This window comes from Python bivittatus, unplaced genomic scaffold (genome assembly GCF_059951505.1).
Source record: "Python bivittatus isolate LINGU-HERP-01145 unplaced genomic scaffold, Pbiv_v1 ctg000870_np1212, whole genome shotgun sequence".
NCBI classification, from domain to species: Eukaryota; Metazoa; Chordata; class Lepidosauria; order Squamata; family Pythonidae; genus Python; species Python bivittatus.
Genome location: NW_028277119.1, coordinates 93,424 through 116,866, shown reverse-complemented (window position 1 = coordinate 116,866; position 23,443 = coordinate 93,424). Strand labels below are relative to the sequence as shown.

The 23,443-nt window shown below is 38.4% G+C and overlaps 1 protein-coding gene across 1 annotated transcript; it reads left to right on the top strand.

The window, feature by feature from the left end:
• The first annotated feature begins 2,132 nt into the window (after positions 1-2,132).
• LOC103049131 (putative lysosomal acid lipase/cholesteryl ester hydrolase) lies at positions 2,133-22,652 on the top strand. The gene is made up of 9 exons (XM_088131092.1): positions 2,133-2,234; positions 3,152-3,269; positions 7,960-8,158; positions 9,356-9,465; positions 16,956-17,092; positions 18,976-19,122; positions 20,884-20,955; positions 21,526-21,591; positions 22,416-22,652. Exons 1-9 carry the CDS (start codon positions 2,133-2,135, stop codon positions 22,650-22,652), a joined length of 1,188 nt encoding a protein of 395 aa, XP_087987218.1.
• Positions 22,653-23,443: the final 791 nt, after the last annotated feature.

The following is a 23,443-nucleotide window of genomic DNA, read 5'->3' as shown; positions in this document are numbered from 1 at the left end:
TCGGTTCATATGAAATACTGAACTATTTTAGCATAGGAGGCTAAAATGTGGTCAGCTAATTCGTGGTTCAGTGTATTGTGTAAACACAGCTATGACTTTTCTGATGGTGTTGCCCTTCTCACCTCTATACAGAATGCGGACATATTCCCTCCAAAAGAATGCGGCCTTTCCTGAATTAGAGGAGAAGATTAGATATAATTGGAACATAGATTTTAATTAAAAAACCAAAGAGGCTTTTTATTAACAACAGCAGCTAAAGACTGGAATCTGTCCTGAGGAATTGTGGTTTTTCCTGCAGGAACGTATAAAGCAGGTGCAGGACAGATTGATAAATCCTTTGTGTTTCATCTGCCTTTAGTGTTGATATGTTTCTTAAATTCACCACTTGCTTTTGAAGACCTTTGTTTTCTTGCTTTTAGTTTATGCTGCTTTACATCAACTAAAAGCAATTTGCTGTTTAAAACTTGCAAACTGCTGTATAATCTGTATTCTAAATACTTTGAGAATTCATCATCAGGCTGAACAGTAATACTGAGATAATTCTAAACCTAACATTTCTTCAGAATATTGCATCTGGATTTTCTTCACTGAGTAAAGCACTGAGTGGGGCAAAAAAAGTACTTATTTACTGGTGTCTATATGCCACTCGAATCCAGCAGGATTCTGAGCATTTTGCTTTTGATTCATACATTGAAAGAGTTAAAATACAAGAACACGACAATAAAATAACCGAACTTCAGTGACAGAAACAAAATCAAAATATGACTAAGAAAGAAACTAAGGCCACCAGGAACAAGAAGCCTCCATGCACATCCAACATTTTTGTGTTTTTGAATGTTTTATAATAGTGTTTCTCAACCTTGCAACTCCCACCGTGCTGGCTGGGGAATTCTGGGAGTTGAAATTCATACATCTTAAAGTGGCAACTTTCAAGTGCCAAGTGGGGGTGGGGGGAAATCTGCCCAAATTGTGGGGCAAACCATTCTGCACAATTGCTTTACCAGGAGAAACAGGTTGGATCCAGCCTTAATTGTATTTCAATAAACCTATTGCCATCAATAGGATTTAATTTAAATATAACTAATAGATCACCTTTTCATTTCAGAGGATCTTTTATGAGTTAGACTGAGTCTGAATCCAAAACAACATGTAGGCCACGCAAAAATCTTCTCACAAATGCACATTTCATTAAAAAAAATCCTTCTTCATAATACACGTTCAGCTTACTGTAAGTAAAATCAGTCAGAACGTGTCTACTTTCAACATTAATTTAAAGCTGAGTCAGGCAAAACACAACATGTAAGAAATGAAACTTGGTGCAGATTTACCTGAGGACATTCACAATATCTAAGCAAATTTGTTCAGCTCAGCTTAGCACCTACATCATCATTTATAATAGCATAAATTGCTAGATTCACAATCTTTCTTGCACTTTACTACACTCTGTTACACTTTATGCAGCATCTGTTCAGTGCTCAAGATCTCCTGGACGATAAACTAACAGGTAGGCTTTAGGCTTTTACAACTGAATTTAAGTTACTGTTGTTACAAGAACACAGGTGATGAATAATTCTGACTGGGGATTCTGGAGTTTAAGTCATTTAGAGGGCCAGGTTTCAACAAGATAGCTACCCAATCCTTCCAAAGAAAAGGACAGCCAAAACACCTGTTCCCTTTTTTTCAGAATACAAATGTATGTAGGGATTGGGGTGTGTGTTACGCTTTCCACATTCTGATATATTGAAGAGTTTGAAGAATATCAGACATAGGAGACTTAACATTGTTATCAAAACCAAGGTCCTCTCTTTGGCTTCTTTACCATTTATTTTAATAACATTTTCTTAAATACGTTTAAATTATGTTTTACTGTAAATACTGTTTTTTTTTAAAAAAAACAAGATTAGATTGTTTTTTATTATCGTTATTCTTAGTGAGTATTGTATACGAATTCATCTGAAAAGCATAAATCTAGGAAATACCAACTAGCAAATACGACCAAATTGTTCCAGCTGTTAAGACAATACAGCCAGGCTTTTGGGGAATGTATTCTAATGCCTGTCTAAAAAGATTCCTGAAGATTTTGAGACACTAAAATTATGACTTTAAAATATAATATTTTACACACAGGTGGGATGTGGCTGTTTCTGGTAATGGCATCCTTAATCCAGCAGAGTACAAATTCAGAAGAATCTTTCAGCAGAAGACATTTGAATCCTGAAGGATTCATGACAATCGTAAGTTGTTTACATGAAACAAGTAGATTGAATTCTTCCTCCTCCTCCTCCTCCTCCTCCTCCTCCTCCTCCTCCCACAACAATACATGTACTAGACCCTCTCTTTCTAAACAAATGGATGGCTAATGTAACAATTATTATTTATTTCTAATATACATATATAACTATCATTCTTTTTTAACCTACTGTATTTTGCATAAATGAGTCCCATCTTTCATTATACTTGTCCATACAAAGTCTATGTCTATAGGCAGTCTGCTCATAGGTGGCAAGTGTAATCAGGTCTTCAATCCACTGAGTAAATCACACCATGGATTTATCTTTCCAATGCTGTAATATTAGTCTTTTGGCCATAGTAAGGGCACAGAGAATCCATTTACATTGTCCAGTTGCCAAATTCAATGTATTAATATTATTCCTTGAGAATTTTAGCTTTTGCCTCACAGTCATATTTATATGGTAGTCCACTACTTTCTCCCAAAACCTACTTTCTCCCAAACAAGTATAGGACATTGTAAAAACATGTGTTTTAAAGAACCTCTAAGGTAGGAACCCATTTCTCCTGAAGCTCTACCATTCACAATGATGTTATTTCATCATAACACAACAGAGCCAGAACATGTTCAGCTTCACTGCCCAATAGGGATGACAACATGTAATTACAAGAAGAAGAGCTATTCTAGGAATAATACAAGTGATCAAACATGCAGAGCAGGCATAGCTTTCAACTGTTCTGTATTTATAATTTCTGCATGTTCCCTCCTGATTAGTTTTTCCAGAACTGCTATCTCACTAAATGTGAAGATGAAGCCACAAAGGTATATGAACTAGAAATCTATTCACCTGACTGAGCAGATGGCATATCCCATAGGTATACACCTTAGATGTTGAGCAAGAATTTATTATTTCATTTGCAGGCTGAAATCATCGAATATTGGGGATATCCCAGTGAAGAGTATGAAGTTCTGACTGATGATGGCTATTACCTTCATCTAAACAGAATTCCTTATGGAAAACACTGTCTGGAGAATCCAGGTAGGTCTGTAGTGTAACATTTTCACACTTGGATTGCTTACGGAATATATATATAGTCTTTCAGGTGATCATGAAAATCTCACTGCGCCTTATGGGAAGGGAAGTATAAATGTGCTCCCCTTTTCAGTTTTGACTGGAAAAGAGCTTCTGCAGGATTTTTTTTTAAGCCATAGATGCTTGGCTTATATAATATATTGTTGTTGTTTAGTCGTTAAGTCGTGTCCGACTCTTCGTGACCCCATGAACCATATTGCGCCAGGCCTTCCTGTCCTTCACTGCCTCCCTGAGTTTGCTCAGTTTCATGCTCATTGCTTCAGTGATGCTATCTAACCATCTCATCCTCTGCCGTCCTCTTCTCCTTTTGCCTTCAATCTTTCCCAGCATCAGGGTCTTCTCCAAAGAGATCTCTCTTCGCATTAGGTGACCAAAGTATCTGAGCTTGAGCTTCATTATCGATCCTTCCAATGAGCAATCAGGGTTGATATAATATATTACCTTTCTATAAATAATTGTGTGGCTATTAGTGGTGTATTAAGATGGGTGTTTCAGTCCGGGATTCCCTTGAACCAGCCGAAGAAGCGATAGGTTTCTCTGTAATGGGAGCTCTGCCTCGGGTGGGGAGGCCGATGCCCTTCTGGCTCCCACAGGTTCCTGTGTGGCTGCATTCAGGAGGTAATTAATGCCTATCTGAGGGAGAGAGTTTTGCCCCTTGCCTTGAAAAAAGCTTGGCGATCTCTCTTTTAAAGGGGCCATTCCTTAATCCAGCTGTACTTGATAACTTTCACTTAGTCTCCAACCTTAGCCTAGTCTCCAAGTGTAGGAAAAGTTGTTAAGAGAGTGATAGGGGTTCCATTACAGAGGATCCTAGGGGAAGTGAATTACCTTCATTACTTGCAATCTTGGTCATGGGATAGAAATAGTCTTGATCATTCTAATGAATGGGATCGGAGTAATGCATCTGTCCTGGTCCTCTTAGACTCCTTGGTGGCATTTAATATTGCAAAGTTTGATTTCTCTCTTATATTATTTAATAGTCAGTTTTTATTTATAGCCCAAAGAACCAAAAGTAAGTTACAGATATATTCTAGACTTGGTATTGGATAAAACAGTTTAACAAATAAAATATTTAATAAATATTACATGATAGACTTTTGGAAATTAATTTCCAGGGCTTTCACTGCTCCCTCTGTTCCTGATAGCTGTATATCATACAAAACCTGGAAAAATATGTTAAATCAATGTTTCAGAGAAGGAGCAACCTGTCACAAATATAGCAAATAACATAAGATTAAATTTACTTACCCTTCCACAATGGGAACCAGTGCTAGAGGAAGAGATGATTAACCTTATATCAAAAGTAAAATCTGGCAAGGTTCCCGGCCAGGACAATGTACCCGTTGAACTCCTTAAACAAAATCAAGATTAGTGGGGCCCTTTATTAGAAAATTTGGTTCCTGACAGGTGTCTTACATACCTGATATGGGCATTATATCAAGGTGTATAATGCAAGTTAGATGAAACAGAAAATATTCAGTTATAGACAATATTACAATGAATAATTGTATAAATGAATAATGAATAATAATAAAAAGTGAGAAAAGGTTGCATCCTGGCCCCTACACTATTTAAAATTTATCTCAATGATCTGGAGACCACATTACTTCAGATTGAGATCCATTACCCATCATTAGCCAAAAGGAAAATGTGTGCCTTGTTATATGCAGATGACGCTGTTCTTTCACATGCTAGATTGGTCCTGAAACACCTACTTGAGGTACTAGTTAAGTATTGCCAAGAAAATCAATTAAAAATTAACTATGACAAAAGTAAAATTTTGGTTTTTGAAAAAAAAGTTTAAAAGTATGTTATATCTAGAAAATTCAAGATCATATAATAACTCAAGTAGAGAATTTTAGTTACTGGTCATTTTATTTAACCATGCTTTAACCTGGCAACATCATTGTAAGGCAATACTTCTGAAAGCAAAATCTACTATGACGGTCTTGCTCTGATATTTTTATTCAAAAGGAGGAAGATTTGTTCCTGAAGCAATACAAGTTTTTAATGCCAAAATTGCATCTCAAATTTTATATTGAGCTCCAATTCGGATCACATTTGCTAATGATCACATAGCACAATTGCAGGCAAAATTTTTAAGATGTCTTTTAAGTGTCCCAAGCCGTGTTCCAAATTCTGTTATTCTCTTGGAAACTGGGCAATGCTGATGAAAACAAAGGGTTGGTTAGGCACTATGAAGTTTTGGATGCAAATACATGTTTTTAAAAATAAGAAAGGATTGCTTCAGGAAATTCCAAATGAATCCTTTGCAAATATGTGATATAAATAAGTGACTCAAAAGATTCAGAATGGCATTGATCCTGATTATTTATTTTCCAGGGGTATGTCATCAGCATTTAATTGTATCAAACAAAGGTGATGGGATAATTCGGTACAGGAATTAATTGCTAAAGCCAAAGTATCGTGTTCAACTGTAACTTTTGGAATTAATTACAGATATATTTTTAAACAAATATTTGAAAAGCTTATATTTAAGCAAATACATAATAACCTTTTCCAAAACCAGATTAAATGAATGCTGTATGGTAGATTTCAAAAAATTCCCATCTCTCAAAGATTTTGCCCCTGTAATGGTACTGATCCTGAAACGGTGGATTATATTTTATTGTATTGTGAATTTCATAACAGTCTTTGGCAGGAGGTTATCTGGCTGATTTTAAAATCTAAACTAGGAGGAGATATTTCTGAGTATGTAAAAAACTTACTTGCAGATGAAAATCTTGAGATTACAGTGGCAACATCCAGATTTTTAACTATGGCTATAAAAACAAGGTTTTTAGTAACAAATCTATGAGTTGGGGCTTTAAAACTATCATGTAATATTCATTAAATATTTTATTTGTTAAACTATTTTATCTAATGCCAAGTCTAGATTATATCTGTAACATGCTTTTGGGCCTTTAGGCTGTAAATAAAAACTAACTGACTGAAATGTATTACTGTATTTTTCCATCTATAAGATGCCCCCATGTATAAGACGACCCCCACTTTTCCAACCCAAAATTAAGAAATCAATATTTTAAAGATAATTATCTTTTTTTTAGTATTTTTATTTAGTAATTAGGTAATATTTACATGATACACTCAGTGGTAGGAGGTCCAAAGTGTCTCTCTGCAGCTCTATTTCCATGCACTTTTGCATAACTGATTACATTCAATCACGAGTGAAACTTCCGATAGCTTGTCTCTGCAAACAGACTTCCTCCAATTGGTTTGTTCAGCATCAGCTGACGTCAGTTACATAAGGCTCGTGACTGGAGGAAACCTGTTTGCAGAGACAAGCAATTTCACTTGTGATTGGAGGCTCGTGATAGGAGGAGCCTGTTTGCAGAGACAAAGTATGGTCAGTTTCTCAACTGCATGGTTCTCTTCTCAGCTTACTTCCTTGCATAAGACGCCCTTCAATTTTCAGTGTAACCATTTTAGAAAAAAGTATCGTCTTATAGATGTAAAAATACGGTATTTAATAGCTTTTAGAAACTGTGAGAGATTTTCTTTCAATTTGGAGTCATGTGTTTCACTTTGCTGATGATGCCCAGTTGTACATTGTTACCCCAGGGTTAAAGTTGGTGAGGTTTTGAATTGGTACCTGCAGGCTGTTGGGGACTAGATGGGGCAAAACAAGCTCAGATTAAACACTACCAATAATTAGAATTGCTGTCTTGTGGCTAGCTTATGGCTCTCCATCCACTTTGAGCCTGGTAGTCGGTCTTGATGGGGCCAAGCTCCCCCTGAAGAGCTGGTCCATGCCTTCTGCATCTTCCTGCTTCTACCTCACATGGGTAGGAAAAGCAGGTGTAAGCCCTGGCCAAGGAGTGTCTTCAGCAGCAGTTAGCCCAGCAGTCCCAGCACTACATGGACTGGGAAACCTTTGCGACCGGGATCGTGTTCACTGGACAAACTGAACACTGTGTGGTGTACCTCTGAACACAGTTGGAAGCTGGAATTGGTGCAGAATGGGGTAGCCAGACTGCTAGTTAGCGCGACCTGCTACAGTAAGATTACACTGATGATAAAGTTGTTGCACAGGCTACCCGAGTGATTTTGGCTCCTAGAGTGATTTTAGGCAATTACACAAGTACATTATAGTTCTATCAATCCTCTTATGTTACTTTATTTTTAATCTGCTGGATTGTTATGCAATTTTATTGCTGTTCATTGACCAGAGTTCTTTCAGTTGGGGTAGTTGACAAATATTGTTAAAGAAGTATCAGAGGTTGTTTAGTAGCACAGTTAACGTTGTGCAGACATCTGGATTTGAAGGGCAAACTGGCTTGCAGTGTGTGTGGCCATGCACATAGCACCTGCTCAGAATACCTTAAAGCAGCTGCATCTGTTCCTGGGTTCCTGTGGCTGCCCTTGCAGATCCTGGGGAGATTAGCATTTGGTATAGAGTGCCCTTGACAAATGCCACATGTGTCCAGGTTATATTTTGCCCTTTGAATCCAGGTCTTTGCACAACCCTAATGTAAGTGTGAGGCTGTAAAGTGACTGAACAAGGCAGAGTGCATTTACTCAAATGTTTCTGTTTACTGTTTACTGTTTCTGGAGGAGCATGGGATTGTACTTACAGATAATACAATAAATGATGTCTTCTTGGTTTCTTTTGCAGGGCCTAGACCAATCGTTTTATTGGTACATGGTTTGATGATTGAAGGGAGATGTTGGATTGCAAATCTTCCTAGCAACAGCCTGGGATTTTTTCTGGCAGATGCTGGCTATGATGTCTGGATAATAAATAACAGAGGGACATCTTGGTCTAGAAGACACCAGGAGTTTTCGATTGACCAGCAAGAATTCTGGGAATTCAGGTAAATTCCAAGGAGAGTTGACAGGGAAAACATTTGGTCAAAGTCTAGCAATTTGTTAGGAAATGGTGTTGGAAGGGTTTATATAAATTAAGAATAAATATTTCTATATTATACAGAACAATTTTTAAATGGATACAATAAAGATTTATTCAAAAAGCAGTGTCACAAAGTAGAAATACAGAAAAATAGAAAATAGATTACCAATTGCAATAACTATTTTGAAATATATGAAGTGATTTGGCATCATGTACTCAGCTTGAAATATTATTTTGTTTAACCACATAAATTTCCATTCTAGTTTTCTTCATTAAAAACCTTGGGGTTTTCTTGGCAAAAAAATATGAATTTTGAATACAGAATGTAGGGAGAAAAAAGATATGCCAATTTCAATCTGTTTAAGGGATTATCATTATCATGGGTTACTGAAGCTTTTGAATATGAAATTAAGGTTAGACTAGGGTCCTTTGATAATCAAGACATATAGGATAGGGAAAAAAATTGATTTCACATATTTCATGTACATAGTCACATTATCACACAAATAAAATAATCTTCTAATATTCCTCCTGCAATCAGTCATATGCTACGTAACAAGAAGTAGAATTAAAGTCAAATAAGGTGTCCCTGAACAACATGGAATGGTGACTTAGAAAACAGGGATGGGCAGAAGGAACATTCATTTTAAACAAGGAGTCAGGTAGGTGTGCTGATTCCCATGTTGTGGATCATTGAACTGTAAGTGACAGCCTCTCACAAAAAAAGCTTCAGCTTTTGGGCCAAAAGGAAAGCTAGAAATGTGATCACCCTAGCTGTGCTTTGCTCTTCTGTTCACCTTATTACATTACACCAGGAAGCTTACAAGTTCCCTTCTGTGAATAATTCAAAGCCATACTATCCCTGCAACCGGGGTCCAGCTATAAATTCCTGTTGCAATTTCCTATTTCTAAAATGCCTCACTGTAAACCACCGTCACCGTCACCAATGCTAGGCAGACGTTTTTCTGAGTAAGTTTACTTTGAGTTCTTCTTTTTTAAAAAAATGGGGAAAAGTACAGCCTCTGTGTGGTAATTATGGTTCGAAATATTGCTGAGACGTGATCAGTGGGCCTTGATCAGGTGCTTCGACCCTAATGCCCAAAGATAATAATATAGGCAAATAAAATTACAGGTGTGTTTTGTATGTATTTTTGTGCTACAGTTTTCACGAAATGGCAATTTATGATATACCAGCAACAATAAACTTCATCCTACAGAAAACAAAACAAGACTGTTTGTATTATATTGGCCATTCCCAAGGAGCAGCATTAGGTAAGTGAATAATGTAGTCTTGGCATAACTTTATAAGAAAACTGTTTTCTCTCTCTACCAGCCAAGGATCCAGCACTCCTTTTTAACTGGGATGAGCAGATGAAAGAAAATGACTATGTACCTTTGCTTGTTTTTGTCCACATCATCTTACAACTAGCATTCTACATCTCTGTTGTGAAGCCTTCAAAATCTGTCATGATTAAGAGCTATTAATATAGGATATTAACAGATATCCTCTATGAGGATGTTGGTCAATGATTTATAAATGCCATTTCAGCCAATACAGAGCTGGGCTAGATTTCATGGAGGTGTACCAGTTTGCCTGAATGCAGCAAAGCACTTTGCTGAGGTGGTCCCTTTGCTTCTACTGAGGATAATCAGCTTCAAATGGCTACTTCACTTTCTGTATATTTGCTGAAGCCAGTTGTGGCAAGTGGAATCCAGCGGCCGGTTTTCAGTTTGAAGAGCTACCTCCCATCAGATACTAAGTATATCCCCTTTGGGGATTTGCAATTTACAGTATTATAAGCTCGCTAAGACTCTCACCCTCAGAGAGGGCTCTAAGGTGGGACCTTTCCAGAGCATTTACCTGGTCCCTTTGCCTCTTTTTTTCCACATATCTTTTTCCAGTCCTAAAACTTCTTATGGCCTTTGCTTTTTTAACATTCTCCTTCCGGGATCACCGCTGTTTTTCACTATTCTCCTGTTCATCTCTCAGGTCTAGGAGCTGGTTCAGACAGTGGTGGTAAGGTTGGAAACAATTTCCAAAATACTTTCCTGGCAGCAAGTGGTACCCTTCTCAAAACCAATAAGAATGTTCTCCCTTGTATCCAAAGGAAGGGAGTGTCATAACATTGCCCCCATAATTTATTTATATTTAGACTTATTTGAAAGGTGAATACCCTTCAGAATTCTTGCATACTAGTATAATCTACTTCTAATAAATCTTGCTGAGTTGTGAGCTGGGAGAGTTCTTCTTAGAATTAACTGTTTCCAGTCTTGACAACTACTGGAGAAGTTTCTGACATTAATTCTCGCAGATCATTATTCCTACTAGGGAAGAAACTTGCTCTGAGTCCTTAAAGCCAGACCATGGTGACTGACCCCCTTGAAACACCATTGACAACTGAACATGTCACCAACACTATATTATCAGATAAGAATCAAGTGGATCTTCATCAGAACTAATCTGATGCCTAGATTAGCTATCAAGCAGTCACCCAGCCGACAGAGCAATTAGGACAACTTCAGTCACCACCGCCTGCCACTGCTCCTGCATTGGCAGCTTCTCTGGTTGCTGCAGTCTGGCTCCTTTTCTCACCAGGTTCTTTACCAGGTAGGTATGATTGGATTCCAGAGGCATTCCAAGCTTTCACTATTCATCCTGAGTAATCTGTTTCCCTGAAATCCACTGATCTCATATGCTGTAACAACAACAACAACAACAACAACAACTTGGAAAGCTTATATCCTGCAATGATACCTTTAACACCATCAAATAACAACATCTGCCTATCCCAGGTCCTTGGGAAGGACTCGATAGATGGATAAAAATGACAAATCCAGCCTAAATGTCTGGCTGATTGTGAGACCAACCATAATAATAATAACTTTTTTGATTAACTGTGAAGCTATATGAAAATGGAAAAAACAAGACAATAATCTTGTCATTCAACAAGATGGGCGGTGACAAATTCGATAAAGAAATAAATAATAAGACCATACATAGCAAAAGAGAATAAAAGGCAGAACTAAAAGAAACCAAAATTCATGTTTCTGTTTCATCCCTACAATTTACCCCAACCACATCCAAATATGCAGTTCTCAATTGTTCTGTTTTATTCAGACAAAAGGCCGTATTATAGGGAATATTTGTGTTCTGGCCACACATAAAATACGTTGTTCAAAATATGGATCACAATGGGCCATTTGTCTAATGCATGGTCCAAAATATTGATCTCTCTCTTTAATGTACAACTGGCATTCAAATAATATATGTTCTATGTCCTCTGTTTCTGGAGCATGACAAATACATGTACCTTCATGGCAAGGAACTTGGCTAAACCTTCCATATTTAACCATTGTATCCAGCTGCTCAAATCTCACCCAGGTAAATACCCTCCTGAGGTGCTTAGGCATTTCTCCATTTAAATCTTTTCCAATTTGAAAAGTGCATTCATAGCAGGTCATCCATTTCGATGTGCGGGCTTTACTGAGTGTACCTATATCTCTTCGAGCTTCTATATCCAAAATTCTTTACGTGGCTGTCTTTTTAATGTGTCCAGGGACACTTGGACAAGAAACAGAGAGGCCACAATTCTTAATATAATGTGTTAGTTGTACAGTTGAAGAGGTCTCTTAGTGAGATTTAGTCTGTTCTATCAAACACAGTTTGGGGAGTCTCTCAGTTTCCAGAGTTAATTCTCTACCAGTAATTATATGCCATAATTATTGACAAGGAACAAAGTGTATAAATTCCCAGCTCAGCTCTAACTGCAGCAGCTGAGGTCCTATTATCCACACCCAAAATTCTCATCAGCAGCTGTGATTGTTTGCTCTAGTAATGGCACTTCTTTTAAGCCCCAAAATTCAATTCCATGTAAGAGCATAGGGTTAACTTTGGCTGTACATACCTTGATAATTAGGGCTAAGGAACCTGAATAAGAGTAAGTTACTCATTTTAACAATGAATTCATATGTGTCCTCACTCTGAATAAGCTCCTTTGATGATGAGGATGCCAAGACCAAGTCTCGGAGAAGACTATTCCTAAATAAGGAAATGTGTTAACTTGCTCTATAAGCTCTCCCTGTAATAGCCATCTGTGACTGTTATGTCTTTTTCCAAATTCCACAACTTTTGAGTTCCATTTATTAATAATGAGATCATTATCATGATAGTAGGAGCCATGCCTCCTTAACTACCTATGCAACCCAACTTGCAATTATGTTAATAAAATCATATCTTAAGCATATAGCAAAGTGTTGCAACGTATGTTGAGTCCCTTAGGCATATGTACTTTAGGATCCTTCATCAGTCCTGGTGAGTCATTGATGTATAGATTAAACATCAGGGTTGTAAATATGAACGCCTGTCTTACTCCTTTGGAAGTGTTGATCCTACTTGTCATGGCTCTGTTGACCCCAAACTGGACTCTTAAGCAGGTATTTGTGTAAAATGATACTTGCATATTGAGGATGTCAATTTCCTCCCTACTATTTCTCTGTTAATTTTTTCAAATGTTGCACTAAACCCTATAAAGGCAGCAAACAATTGGCTCCCTTTGCTGAGATATTTAGTACAGATAGTCCTCATTTAATGACCACAATTAGGACCAGCAGCTCCATTGCTAAACAATGCAGTCATTAAGCAAGACATCACCTGACCACAACTTGTGATTTCACCGCTGGCTTCTCAGTTGGACTCTGCTTGTCAGAAGCCGGTTGTAAAGTGAGCAAATGTAATGGAATGTGAGAATGACCTTGGAAGATGGGGAGAGGAGATGCTGCCTAGGGAACAATCAGACAAAAGAGGGAGAACCCTGCAATTGACTAACACAGAGAGAAAGAAACTTACAAAGGATCCGCCCTAACTAATCAGGTGGTGAAAAGATATGGTGCTCTCTATGGGTGTAGAATTGGTGGAATCAGTTGGAGATGCCTTTTCTGAGGAGAATAGAGTATATTCAAGAGTACTTCATTCAGCGCATTGAAAATTCATGTTATTCTAAGTGTTTCTCCCCCTTATCAAGTATGTCAGGTAGAGGTATTAAATTAAAAGGGGGAGTGAGGGAATCAGAAAGGGAGAAATTCCTTAAGATTTCATATGGGAAGGGCAGCAGATGTGGTGTTTACTTGTAATTGAGGAACAATTCTTTCTTCTTTTCATTAAAAAACGCCCCCATATCAGCACTAGGATCTCTCCCTATAGCTCAAAATCAGTGTGCTACATGATCATAGGAACATTCAAAGCAGGGCTGCCAAGAAAGAAGGCTATATGTGAATATCCACCATTCACACAAGGTCTGTCAGCCATCTTATCCATTGAGTAAATTAACCACCATTTAATTCCAGTCTCCCCTTCATGGATCACTGCCTTGTCGTGGCGAAGGGGCTTGCGTAACTCAGTGAAGCCATGAGCTATACCGTGCAGGGCCACCCAGGATGGACAGGTCATGACAGAGAGTTCTGACAAAATGTGGTCCACTGGAGAAGGAAATGGCAACCCACTCCAGTATCCTTGCCAAGAAAACCCCATGGACAATGTCAAAAGGCTAAAAGATATGACGCCGGAAGATGAGCCCCTCAGGTCGGAAGGTGTCCAATATGCTACTGGGGAAGAGCGGAGGGCAATTCCAAGTAGCTCCAGAAAGAGTGAAGCGGCTGGGCCAAAGCCGAAAGGACGTTCAGCTGTGGATGTATCTGGAAGCGAAAAGAAGGTCCGATGGTGTAAAGAACAATATTGTATAGGTACCTGGAATGTAAGATCTATGAACCAAGGCAAGCTGGATGTGGTCAAACATGAGATGACAAGATTGAACATCGACATCTTGGGAATCAGCGAACTGAAATGGACAGGAATGGGTGAATTTAATTCGGGTGACCATTATATCTACTACTGTGGGCAAGAAACCCTTAGAAGAAATGGAGTTGCACTCATAGTCAATAAGAGAGTGGGAAAGGCAGTAATGGGATACAACCTCAAAAACGACAGAATGATCTCAGTGAGTATCCAAGGCAAACCATTCAATATCACAGTCATCCAAGTCTATGCCCCAACCACTGATGCTGTAGAGCTGAAGTTGACTGCTTCTATGAAGACCTACAACACCTTCTAGAACTAGCACCAAAAAAAGATGTCCTTTTCATCATAGGGGATTGGAATGCTAAAGTAGGAAGTCGAGGAGTGATCGGAATAACAGGCAAGTTTGGCCTTGGAGTACAAAATGAAGCCGGGCAAAGGCTAATAGAGTTCTGTCAAGAGAACAAGCTAGTCATAGCAAACACTCTTTTCCAACAACACAAGAGACGACTCTACACATAGACATCACCAGATAGTCAATACCGAAACCAGATTGATTATATACTTTGCAGCCAAAGATGGAGAAGCTCTATACAGACAGCAAAAACAAGACCAGGAGTTGACTGTGGCTCAGATCATGAGCTTCTTACTGCAAAATTTAGGCTTAAATTGAAGAATGTAGGAAAAACCACTAGAACACTCAGGTATGACTTAGATCATATTCCTTGTGAGTACACAGTGAAGGTGATGAATAGATTTAGAGGATTAGATTTGGTAGACAGAGTGCCTGAAGAACTATGGATGGAGGTCCGTAACATTGTACAGGAGGCAGCAACTAAAACCATCCCAAAGAAGAAGAAATGCAAGAAAGCAAAATGGCTGTCTGATGAGGCTTTACAAATAGCTGTGGAAAGAAGGAATGTGAAAAGCAAGGGTGAAAGGGTGAAAGATATAAGCAACTGAATGCAGATTTCCAGAGAATAGCAAGGAGAGATAAGAAGGCCTTCTTAAATGAACAATGCAAAGAAATCAAGGAAAACAATAGAATGGGGAAGACTAGAGATCTTTACAAGAAAATTGGAGATATCAAAGGAACGTTTAGTGCAAAGATGGGCATGATAAAGGACAAAAAAGGCAGGGACCTAACAGAAGCAGAAGAGATTAAGAAGAGGTGGCAAGAATACACAGAAGAACTATACAAGAAAGATCTTAATGTCCCTGATGTCCACGCTGGTGTGATCACTGACCTTGAGCCAGACATCCTAGAGAGTGAAGTCAAGTGGGCCTTAGGAAGCATTGCTAACAACAAAGCTAGTGGAGATGACAGTATTCCAGCTGAGTTATTTAAAATACTAAAAGATGATGCTGTTAAAATGCTGCACTCAATATGCCAGCAAGTTTGGAAAACGCAACAGTGGCCACAGCAACTGGAAAAGGCCAGTTTATGTTCCAATTCCAAAGAAGGGCAATGCCAAAGAATGCTCAAACTATCGCACAATTGCACTCATTTCACATGCTAGCAAGGTTATGCTCAAAATCCTACAAGCTAGGCTTCAGCAATACATGAACTGAGAACTACCGGATGTACAAGCTGGGTTTCGAAGAGGCAGAGGAACTAGAGATCAAATCGCCAACATTCGCTGGATCATGGAGAAAGCACGAAAGTTCCAGAAAAATATCTACTTCTGCTTCATTGACTATGCAAAAGCCTTTGATTGTGTGGATCACAACAAACTGTGGCAAATTCTTAAAGAGATGGGAGTACCAGACCACCTTACCTGTCTCCTGAGAAATCTGTATGCGGGCCAAGAAGCAACAGTTAGAACCGGTCATGGAACAACCGATTGGTTCAAAATAGGGAAAGGTGTACGACAAGGCTTGTATACTGTCACCCTGCTTATTTAACCTATATGCAGAGTACATCATGAGAAATGCCAGGCTGGAAGAATCACAAGCCGGAATTAAGATTGCAGGGAGAATCATCAACAACCTCAGATATGCGGACGATACCACCCTAATGGCAGAAAGTGAAGAAGAACTAAAGAGCCTCTTGATGAGGGTGAAAGAGGAGAGTGCGAAAGCTGGCTTGAAACTCAACATTAAAAAAACTAAGATCATGGCATCTGGACCCATCAATTCCTGGCAAATAGAAGGGGTAGAAATGGAAGCAGTAAGAGACTTCATTTATTTGGTCTCCAAGATCACCGCAGACGGAGACTGCAGCCATGAAATTAAAAGATGCTTGCTCCTTGGGAGGAAAGCCATGGCAAGCCTAGATAGCATATTAAAAAGCAGAGACGTCACCTTGCCAACAAAGATCCGCATAGTCAAAGCTATGGTTTTTCCAGTAGTAATGTATGGCTGTGAGAGCTGGACCATAAAGAAGGCTGAGCGCTGAAGAATTGATGCCTTTGAACTGTGGTGCTGGAGAAGACTCTTGAGAGTCCCCTGGACTGCTAGGAGGTCAAACCAGTCAATCTTAAAGGAAATCAACCCTGATTGCTCATTGGAAGGATCAATAATGAAGCTCAAGCTCAGATACTTTGGTCACCTAATGCGAAGAGAGATCTCTTTGGAGAAGACCCTGATGCTGGGAAAGATTGAAGGCAAAAGGAGAAGAGGATGGCAGAGGATGAGATGGTTAGATAGCATCACTGAAGCAATGAGGATGAAACTGAGCAAACTCAGGGAGGCAGTGAAGGACAGGAAGGCCTGGCGCAATATGGTTCATGGAGTCACGAAGAGTCGGACACGACTTAATGACTAAACAACAACAACAATTCCAGTCTGTGAATTTGTAAAGAAATTTTTCCACCCCCAGTAATATTTGGGGCAGGGAGAGGGGGGGAAGAATTTTACAAAAGGAGGGATAAGATTCAGGCCAGCACTAAAAGTAAGCAGAAGTTAAAGTTATAACAATCATGCAGTTCTACAGTTTTAACTCCTTCCTTTCTTCTTTCCTATTTTGCAGGTTTCATTGCTTTTTCAATCCTGCCCTACCTCTCCTTCAGAGTAAAGCTCTTTATAGGTCTCTCACCTGCCTACACCCTGGAAGGTATTAGGGGGATGTTTGGTGTACTTGGAAGAATTCCTGATGGACTCACAAGAGTAGGTATTTATTCATTTGCTCTACTTGCATGCAATCCAACACTAGCTCTAGGTGGTTGGCAGTGCATGATTTTAACCCCCCAGACCTTGTACAGGTAGTCCCCAGTTTAAGAATGAGTTCCATTCCCAAGGTCTGCCCTTCAATCGAATTTTTATGTAGGCTGGAACAGCATTATTGTATAATGCTGTATAAGTAGTATTGTGTAATAAACTCGAACCATTATGTATTTAATTTGAATCATTGTGTATTTAATTCAAATTTTGCTACAATAGGCTCTGTTCTTAACTATGGGTTGTGCTTAAATCAGGCCTTCTTAACCCGGGGACTACCTGTATGTCATGCTCTATGTCAGGCTTATTCTTATTAAAAAGTACTGACTATTAACAGTAATAAAACTTTTTGAATATTTGGGAAGCATGTGATGGAAGAGTTCTTGTCAACTGGAAAAAGAGGTTGCCCACAAGTTTTGCATAGCTTCAGCATCACAGATGAAAATATTTTTTTTTCTGAGAATAATCAGTAAGATATATGCCAGACACATTTACTGGAAACATTTAGAGTTAAGTACCCTTAACAAGGGACATTTTCACCCCCCCAAACTGGATAGTAGACCTGTATCTATACTGGGTTTTTTGCAGACAATTCAGTTCTATTATCAAAAATGCTGACAGGTCTCAGAAGGGCCATGGGACCTCTGGCCCATTTCTTCAAAGAACATTCATTGCAGATCAATCACAAAAAAACAAAGGCATTGTATTTTGCAAGGGTTTTTTAAAAAGATTGCATTGGTCTCTTGATTGTAATGGTATGTGGGAAAGACCTTGGGAGACTGGGCAAAGAGACACTGCCAAGGGAACCATCAGATAAGAGACAGCATAGCCCACAACTGAATAATGGGAAGGCAAGAGGCTCAGAAGAGACACTCCTTAATTTCTTGGGTTGTAAAGGGGATAGGGGAAGGGGAGGATTGTACTTTCAGACATGCAAGATTAATGTCAGCTTTGTGGGGCAAACCAGATAGGAATCACAACCAGATCAGCTAATTCTACTTTATTGTAAGGCTACAATGACAGAATCTTGCAATCTTGCAGAATCTCTCCGCTCAGGGAGTGGGGGGTGTCAGGCAAAGGCGCAATTCCCTACAGAATTTGACTGCCCCCCCTCCCCCCGGAAAGCAGAGAGGTTGGAGAAGGGATTTCAAGAGAGTACTGTAAGCTGTTGGCATAGCACACCCGTGGCTCCCAGCTCCGGTCTGCCAATGCAGTCGCTTTGCTTTCAATGTGTACAAGACCATAAGCAGTCACTCCAGCTTTCCAAAGGGTGGGAGAGTGGTTAGGAAGCAAACAAAAGCCAACGGTCTGAAACTGAGTGCTCTTGTCTCTTTCCAGCCAGAAAGCACAGTCTCAGTCACATGATTTCCCACTTAGGGACTCCTTTGCTTAGTGGCAGAGTTGCTGGTCCCAATTAGGATAATTAGGGGAGATCTACCAGTACATGACCCCAGGGACCTTGCTATTAGAACAGACTAAAAACAGTAAAAAGCAACCAGAATTAAAAACAACAAGAATAGCATACTTTTTTTCTTCTGGTTTAGAAGTAGTTGTTCCCAATTTGGTTGCAATGAAGTGCCAAATTCTACTGACTGAAATGTGTAGAATTTGTGGATTGTACAATGTGAATTTGTAGAGATGTGTAAAAAATGATCAGGTGGGGGAAATCTGGAGAAAGACTTCCATTGTTAACTTTAATACGGGGAAGGTAAAGTAGTACATGTTGGAAAAGGAAGAACGTGCTTGGAGTTGCAGGGTTTCTTTCTGATCATGTTAGGCACAATTATGTAAGTGTGATTTATCAATATTCATGGGCCATTTTTATTTTACAGCTAATATGGGGCACTAAGGAATTTTCCCTTTTTAGTGAGAGACAAAAAACCATCCTGACCTATGCATGCAGCTATCCAGTGATTGACCAGCTTTGCCTCCTAAATCTTTTCCTTGTAGGAGGATGGAATGAGAAAAACATAAATGTAGTAAGTAAGCTCTATTTTAATTTATACTTTCTACAAAGGAGGTACATGTCACCCATACAAGGTAGACCAGATCAGGAAACCAGAGTCCACAGGAAGATTAGAACTATAGCTTAACAGCAGTGTTTCTCAACCTTGGCATCTTTAAGATGTGTGGACTATGTTGACATTATAGACCAAAAATTATAGTGTTGGTTGAAGGGAGCAATGAGGTAATAGGCAGTGAAGGAGGAGTAGGAGCCAAATTAATTGCCTCCTTCAACAGTAGTAAAATATATTGCATTGGGTTCAGTGTTTGAAAGTTGCCAGCTTATTTACATGTAGAAGTGGGAGACTTCACTGGATATTCTCTTGGGATAAAGGAAAATTAATGGGGCTGTGCCAAGAGTAGATTCAGAGATTGGATTCAATGAAGAGTTGTTCAAACCAACCATTCAAGACCAAGGACTTGATCTGGATCACTGTATCAAATAAAATGGCCCTGAATGGATTCAGATATTCTACAGCTTTTCTGCTACTGGCTATTGCAACTTCCATTCTATATACCGAGAACATTGAAGAGAGTCGAATAACATTATTGGTTCTCTTCAGCCAATCAGATTTATCATTTCATTAGTAAGATCCAGTTTGGAGGAGTCATTAAGGGGCTGAACTAGAACCCAGGAGACTGTGTCTTTCCTTAGGCATGAAAGCCAGCTGGGTGACTTTGGGCCAGTCATTCTGTCTCAGCCCAACTTAGCTCACGGGGTTGTTTTGGGGAAAATAGGAAGTGGGATATAAATCCAAATAATAATGATCATGTCTCTGTCTATCTTAATAATAAAGTCTCTCTGGGGGATTTAGTCAACTCCAAGAGCTTTAGGCAGTGTGCACGTTTCCCACCCCCTCACAGTATTTCTCCCTCTAAAGAATCCTGTGATGGTTTCATCTAAAAGTTAGCAATTGACCTAAAGCTAACCATTGAAATTCCTGACTCAAGTTGAACCTGATCTTGGCTCAGCGGAGCCTACAGCCAGAGGTGATGCAGCAGGAAGCTAAGGGAGCTAAGATGGTGCACCCAATTATGCAATCAAAGTCTTACCCTTTGTAAGTATATGCAACACCATGTACTTACCACACAATCACACCCTCCATCTTGGCCCATTTGGCCCCCCACTGCCAATGGCCCTGCCTGCAGTACTGTGAGATAGAAGGGAGACGTCATCATTAACCCAAATTTATCTGTCAGCTGAGGGCAACTTGAGCAGATTTTCCCCTTGTCTGGTCCAAAACCTAAATAACTACACCACACATGTTCTTCTACAGACATTTCACAATATTGTAAGACAGATCAATTATAGGATGTTCTTTTTGTTCTGGTTGACCCTCTATTGCTAAAATGGATAACCACTTATATAGGCTTAATGCACCAAGTATGCAAACCCTCTCCAACCTTCCCAAAAAATAAAAAAAAGGAAGTCTGCTGACTCCTGGATGCAGAAAGGTTCCCTGTCCTGATCTGCAATCTCCCATAAAAATATACTAATTTTAATGTAATAAAGGCATTTTTAAAGGCATATAATAGGAAATCACTAACTCACATATTACTCCAATAGTGTTTTCCTATTGTCTGTGGTTATGTGGAACTTATTTATGAATGCGGAAGGGAGGGGGGCAGAGAAACAGCTTTTAGTTCATTAGTTATTTTTTTACAACAATTTATCTACAAACAATCCTTTCATATATTCCCTCACTCTAAAAATGTAAATTCCTTTTGTTTTTCAGAGTCGAGCGGATGTATATACTGCAATCTTTCCTGATCGTTCATCTGTAAAAAACATTAATCACTGGAGCCAGGTAGAGAGTGATTTTAGTTTGTTAGCTATTTTCTCAACAAATCAAGATTGAGATGTTAATGTTTTATGTTTAACTAAATGGTTGGTATGAGTGAAAAAGACATGATAACCAGGGGGGGTTATTTACAATAAAAATAAATTTCCAAAATCTAGGAGCAACTCATTTCCTGAAACCATTCTTTCACTATATCTAGCACCCAGATGAAACTGTTCACTACCAGTCTAGGGTATTCCTCATCTTCCGAGGAGTTTTCTTTTTGATTGTAAGATTTCACATTACATTTGGGTTAGTTCCTTTTATGAATATTATATATTTAATATTTTAAAATGTGTTCTCTGTGTTGCTGATTTAGTAAAATAAAATAAAAAATAGTAAAATAGTAAATATTTTTTTACTATTTTTTACTATGATTACTGTTTTTACTCTTTCAAAGAACTTTGTAATCTTTCTATAAAATTCCAGATGAAAAAATTGTGCATACACCTGTACATCTATCCTGTTAATGTTTAGTAAAATTAAGATTTCTAAACTAATTTTTAAATTGTAAATAATGTTTTTGTTTCCTTTTAGGTTATTCGTTCTATGGAATTTAAATATTTTGACTATGGTTATAAGAACATAGTCATATACAACATGGTAAGAAAAAGTATGACAGTGATAGGGATTTGACAATGTTTTTAAATTGCTATTTTTTCCTAGGAATTGACAGTAAAATGCTAACATGATGAATGTTGAGCTAGTGTGGACATTTGTAACAACTGGATTTAGAATGGTACTTCCATTATCTAACTGATTCTGTTTGTAGTATATTTATTGTAAACTGCCTAGTCTGTTAAGACTGAGGTAAGCCCTCAATAATCCATCAACAAATCAATCAATCAATCTCACACTCCCTCAAAGAAAAAAATAATGATGCCATGTTTCTCTAGAATAGCCCTCAGGTCTTCCCTTGTAAATGATTTTCCAGTCTGGTTAAACTTCAATGCCCTCAGAGAGAACTAGACACTTTCCCATGGCTCAGTTAATATCAGCATAACATTTATTGTCTCAGTTGATGATCGCCCTCCTTCCTCTATAGTCCTGCAGCCAGATGATGGCTGCATTAATTTTGGATGTTAGCTTTCCCTCAGCCTATGAAATTAAGACACCATCATCTGGCCGCAAGACTATAGAGGAAAGAGATGGAAAGCTATTTGTATTAATAGCTATTAACTATTAAGCAAAGCTATTAGTTAAATCCGCTTGGAATTGCAGCCCTCCCCCTTTCTGGATGCCACTAGTTGGCAGTAAGTCACCTACCCGTCATAGCCCTGCTGTGATTGGCAGATAATTTTGACAGGCAACTACACTATGGGTTTAACCAGCTGACAATATTCCATGAACCCATTAGACAAGTTCACTGCACAATGGGGTTGATTCCCAAATCACATTCTTTTATTTTCTCCTCTTTTCATCCACAGACAACACCTCCATTTTATAAAATTGAAGATGTTAGTGTGCCAGTAGCGGTGTGGGGTGCAGGAAAAGATATTGGTATAACCAGAAGTAATATTGAATCATTGGTAACTCGAATCACTCATTTAGTTTTCTATAAGGATATTCCGGATTGGGAACATTTTGATCTTCTCTTTGGTCTGGATGCTCCCCATCGCTTGTATCGCGATGTCGTTGAACTGATGCAGAAGTACAAGTATTAATATTAGGGTTGGAGTCTCTGGAAAAAGCAACATCTCAGCCACTTGCCTGTACCTTGAAATCCTAGAATCTAGCTTTTTAAATTAAGTGAGGTTATTAGAAAATACAATTATACATATCCTTTACATAATTTCCAACATTAAAGTAAATATGTCAGGTTTTCTATTATTTGTTTAGTTCCCTACTTTACCTGATTGCTTATTTATACAGAAATTCATGTAAATGAAAGTTTCCTGACTCGGTTAGCTGATACAGTATCAAAGTTCTCTGAGTATATATAGAGATATATATTATTCCATAGCAGCTTTGAAGAGATCTCAGATTATATCTGATTTTTTTCCTCAAATGATTTATTCTGCTGTACTCAATGTGGCTGAGCCAAACTATTTGTTGTAGGAAAAGAGTTTTATAGACTAGGTTTCTTTTATTTCTTTATTCTAGTTAAATTGGGCAGCTTAAGCACAGATAATAACTGTAAAAAGGATGCTTTAGACTGCTTTAATGTATTTCATTAAGAAGGGTAAAATATGGGTCTGCCAATATAGATGCTGGACAACGTAGGATATTTTTCAAATTCAAATTCTCTGCATTAGATGCTTTGCTAATATTGTTATGCCTTGCAATCCATGACTATACAGTATATTTTCTTCTTCTTTGTGTGTAATAACTTTATTATTTCTTTTTAAAAAATGAATAGCAAAAACTAACAAGGGCTAAAATTAAGAGAAAGAATAAAGAGAAAGAAAAAAAATAGAAAATGAAAAAATAGTTAAGATCAAAAGTGCAGGAAAGA

Bases quoted from the DNA above. Each gene is read 5' to 3' on its own strand.
- LOC103049131 (XM_088131092.1), top strand. From the start codon at position 2,133: ATGTGGCTGTTTCTGGTAATGGCATCCTTAATCCAGCAGAGTACAAAT. The intron at 8,159-9,355 runs GTAAATTCCAAG...TTTGTGCTACAG, and splicing joins CAAGAATTCTGGGAATTCAG to TTTTCACGAAATGGCAATTT. The intron at 9,466-16,955 runs GTAAGTGAATAA...CCTATTTTGCAG, and splicing joins TTCCCAAGGAGCAGCATTAG to GTTTCATTGCTTTTTCAATC.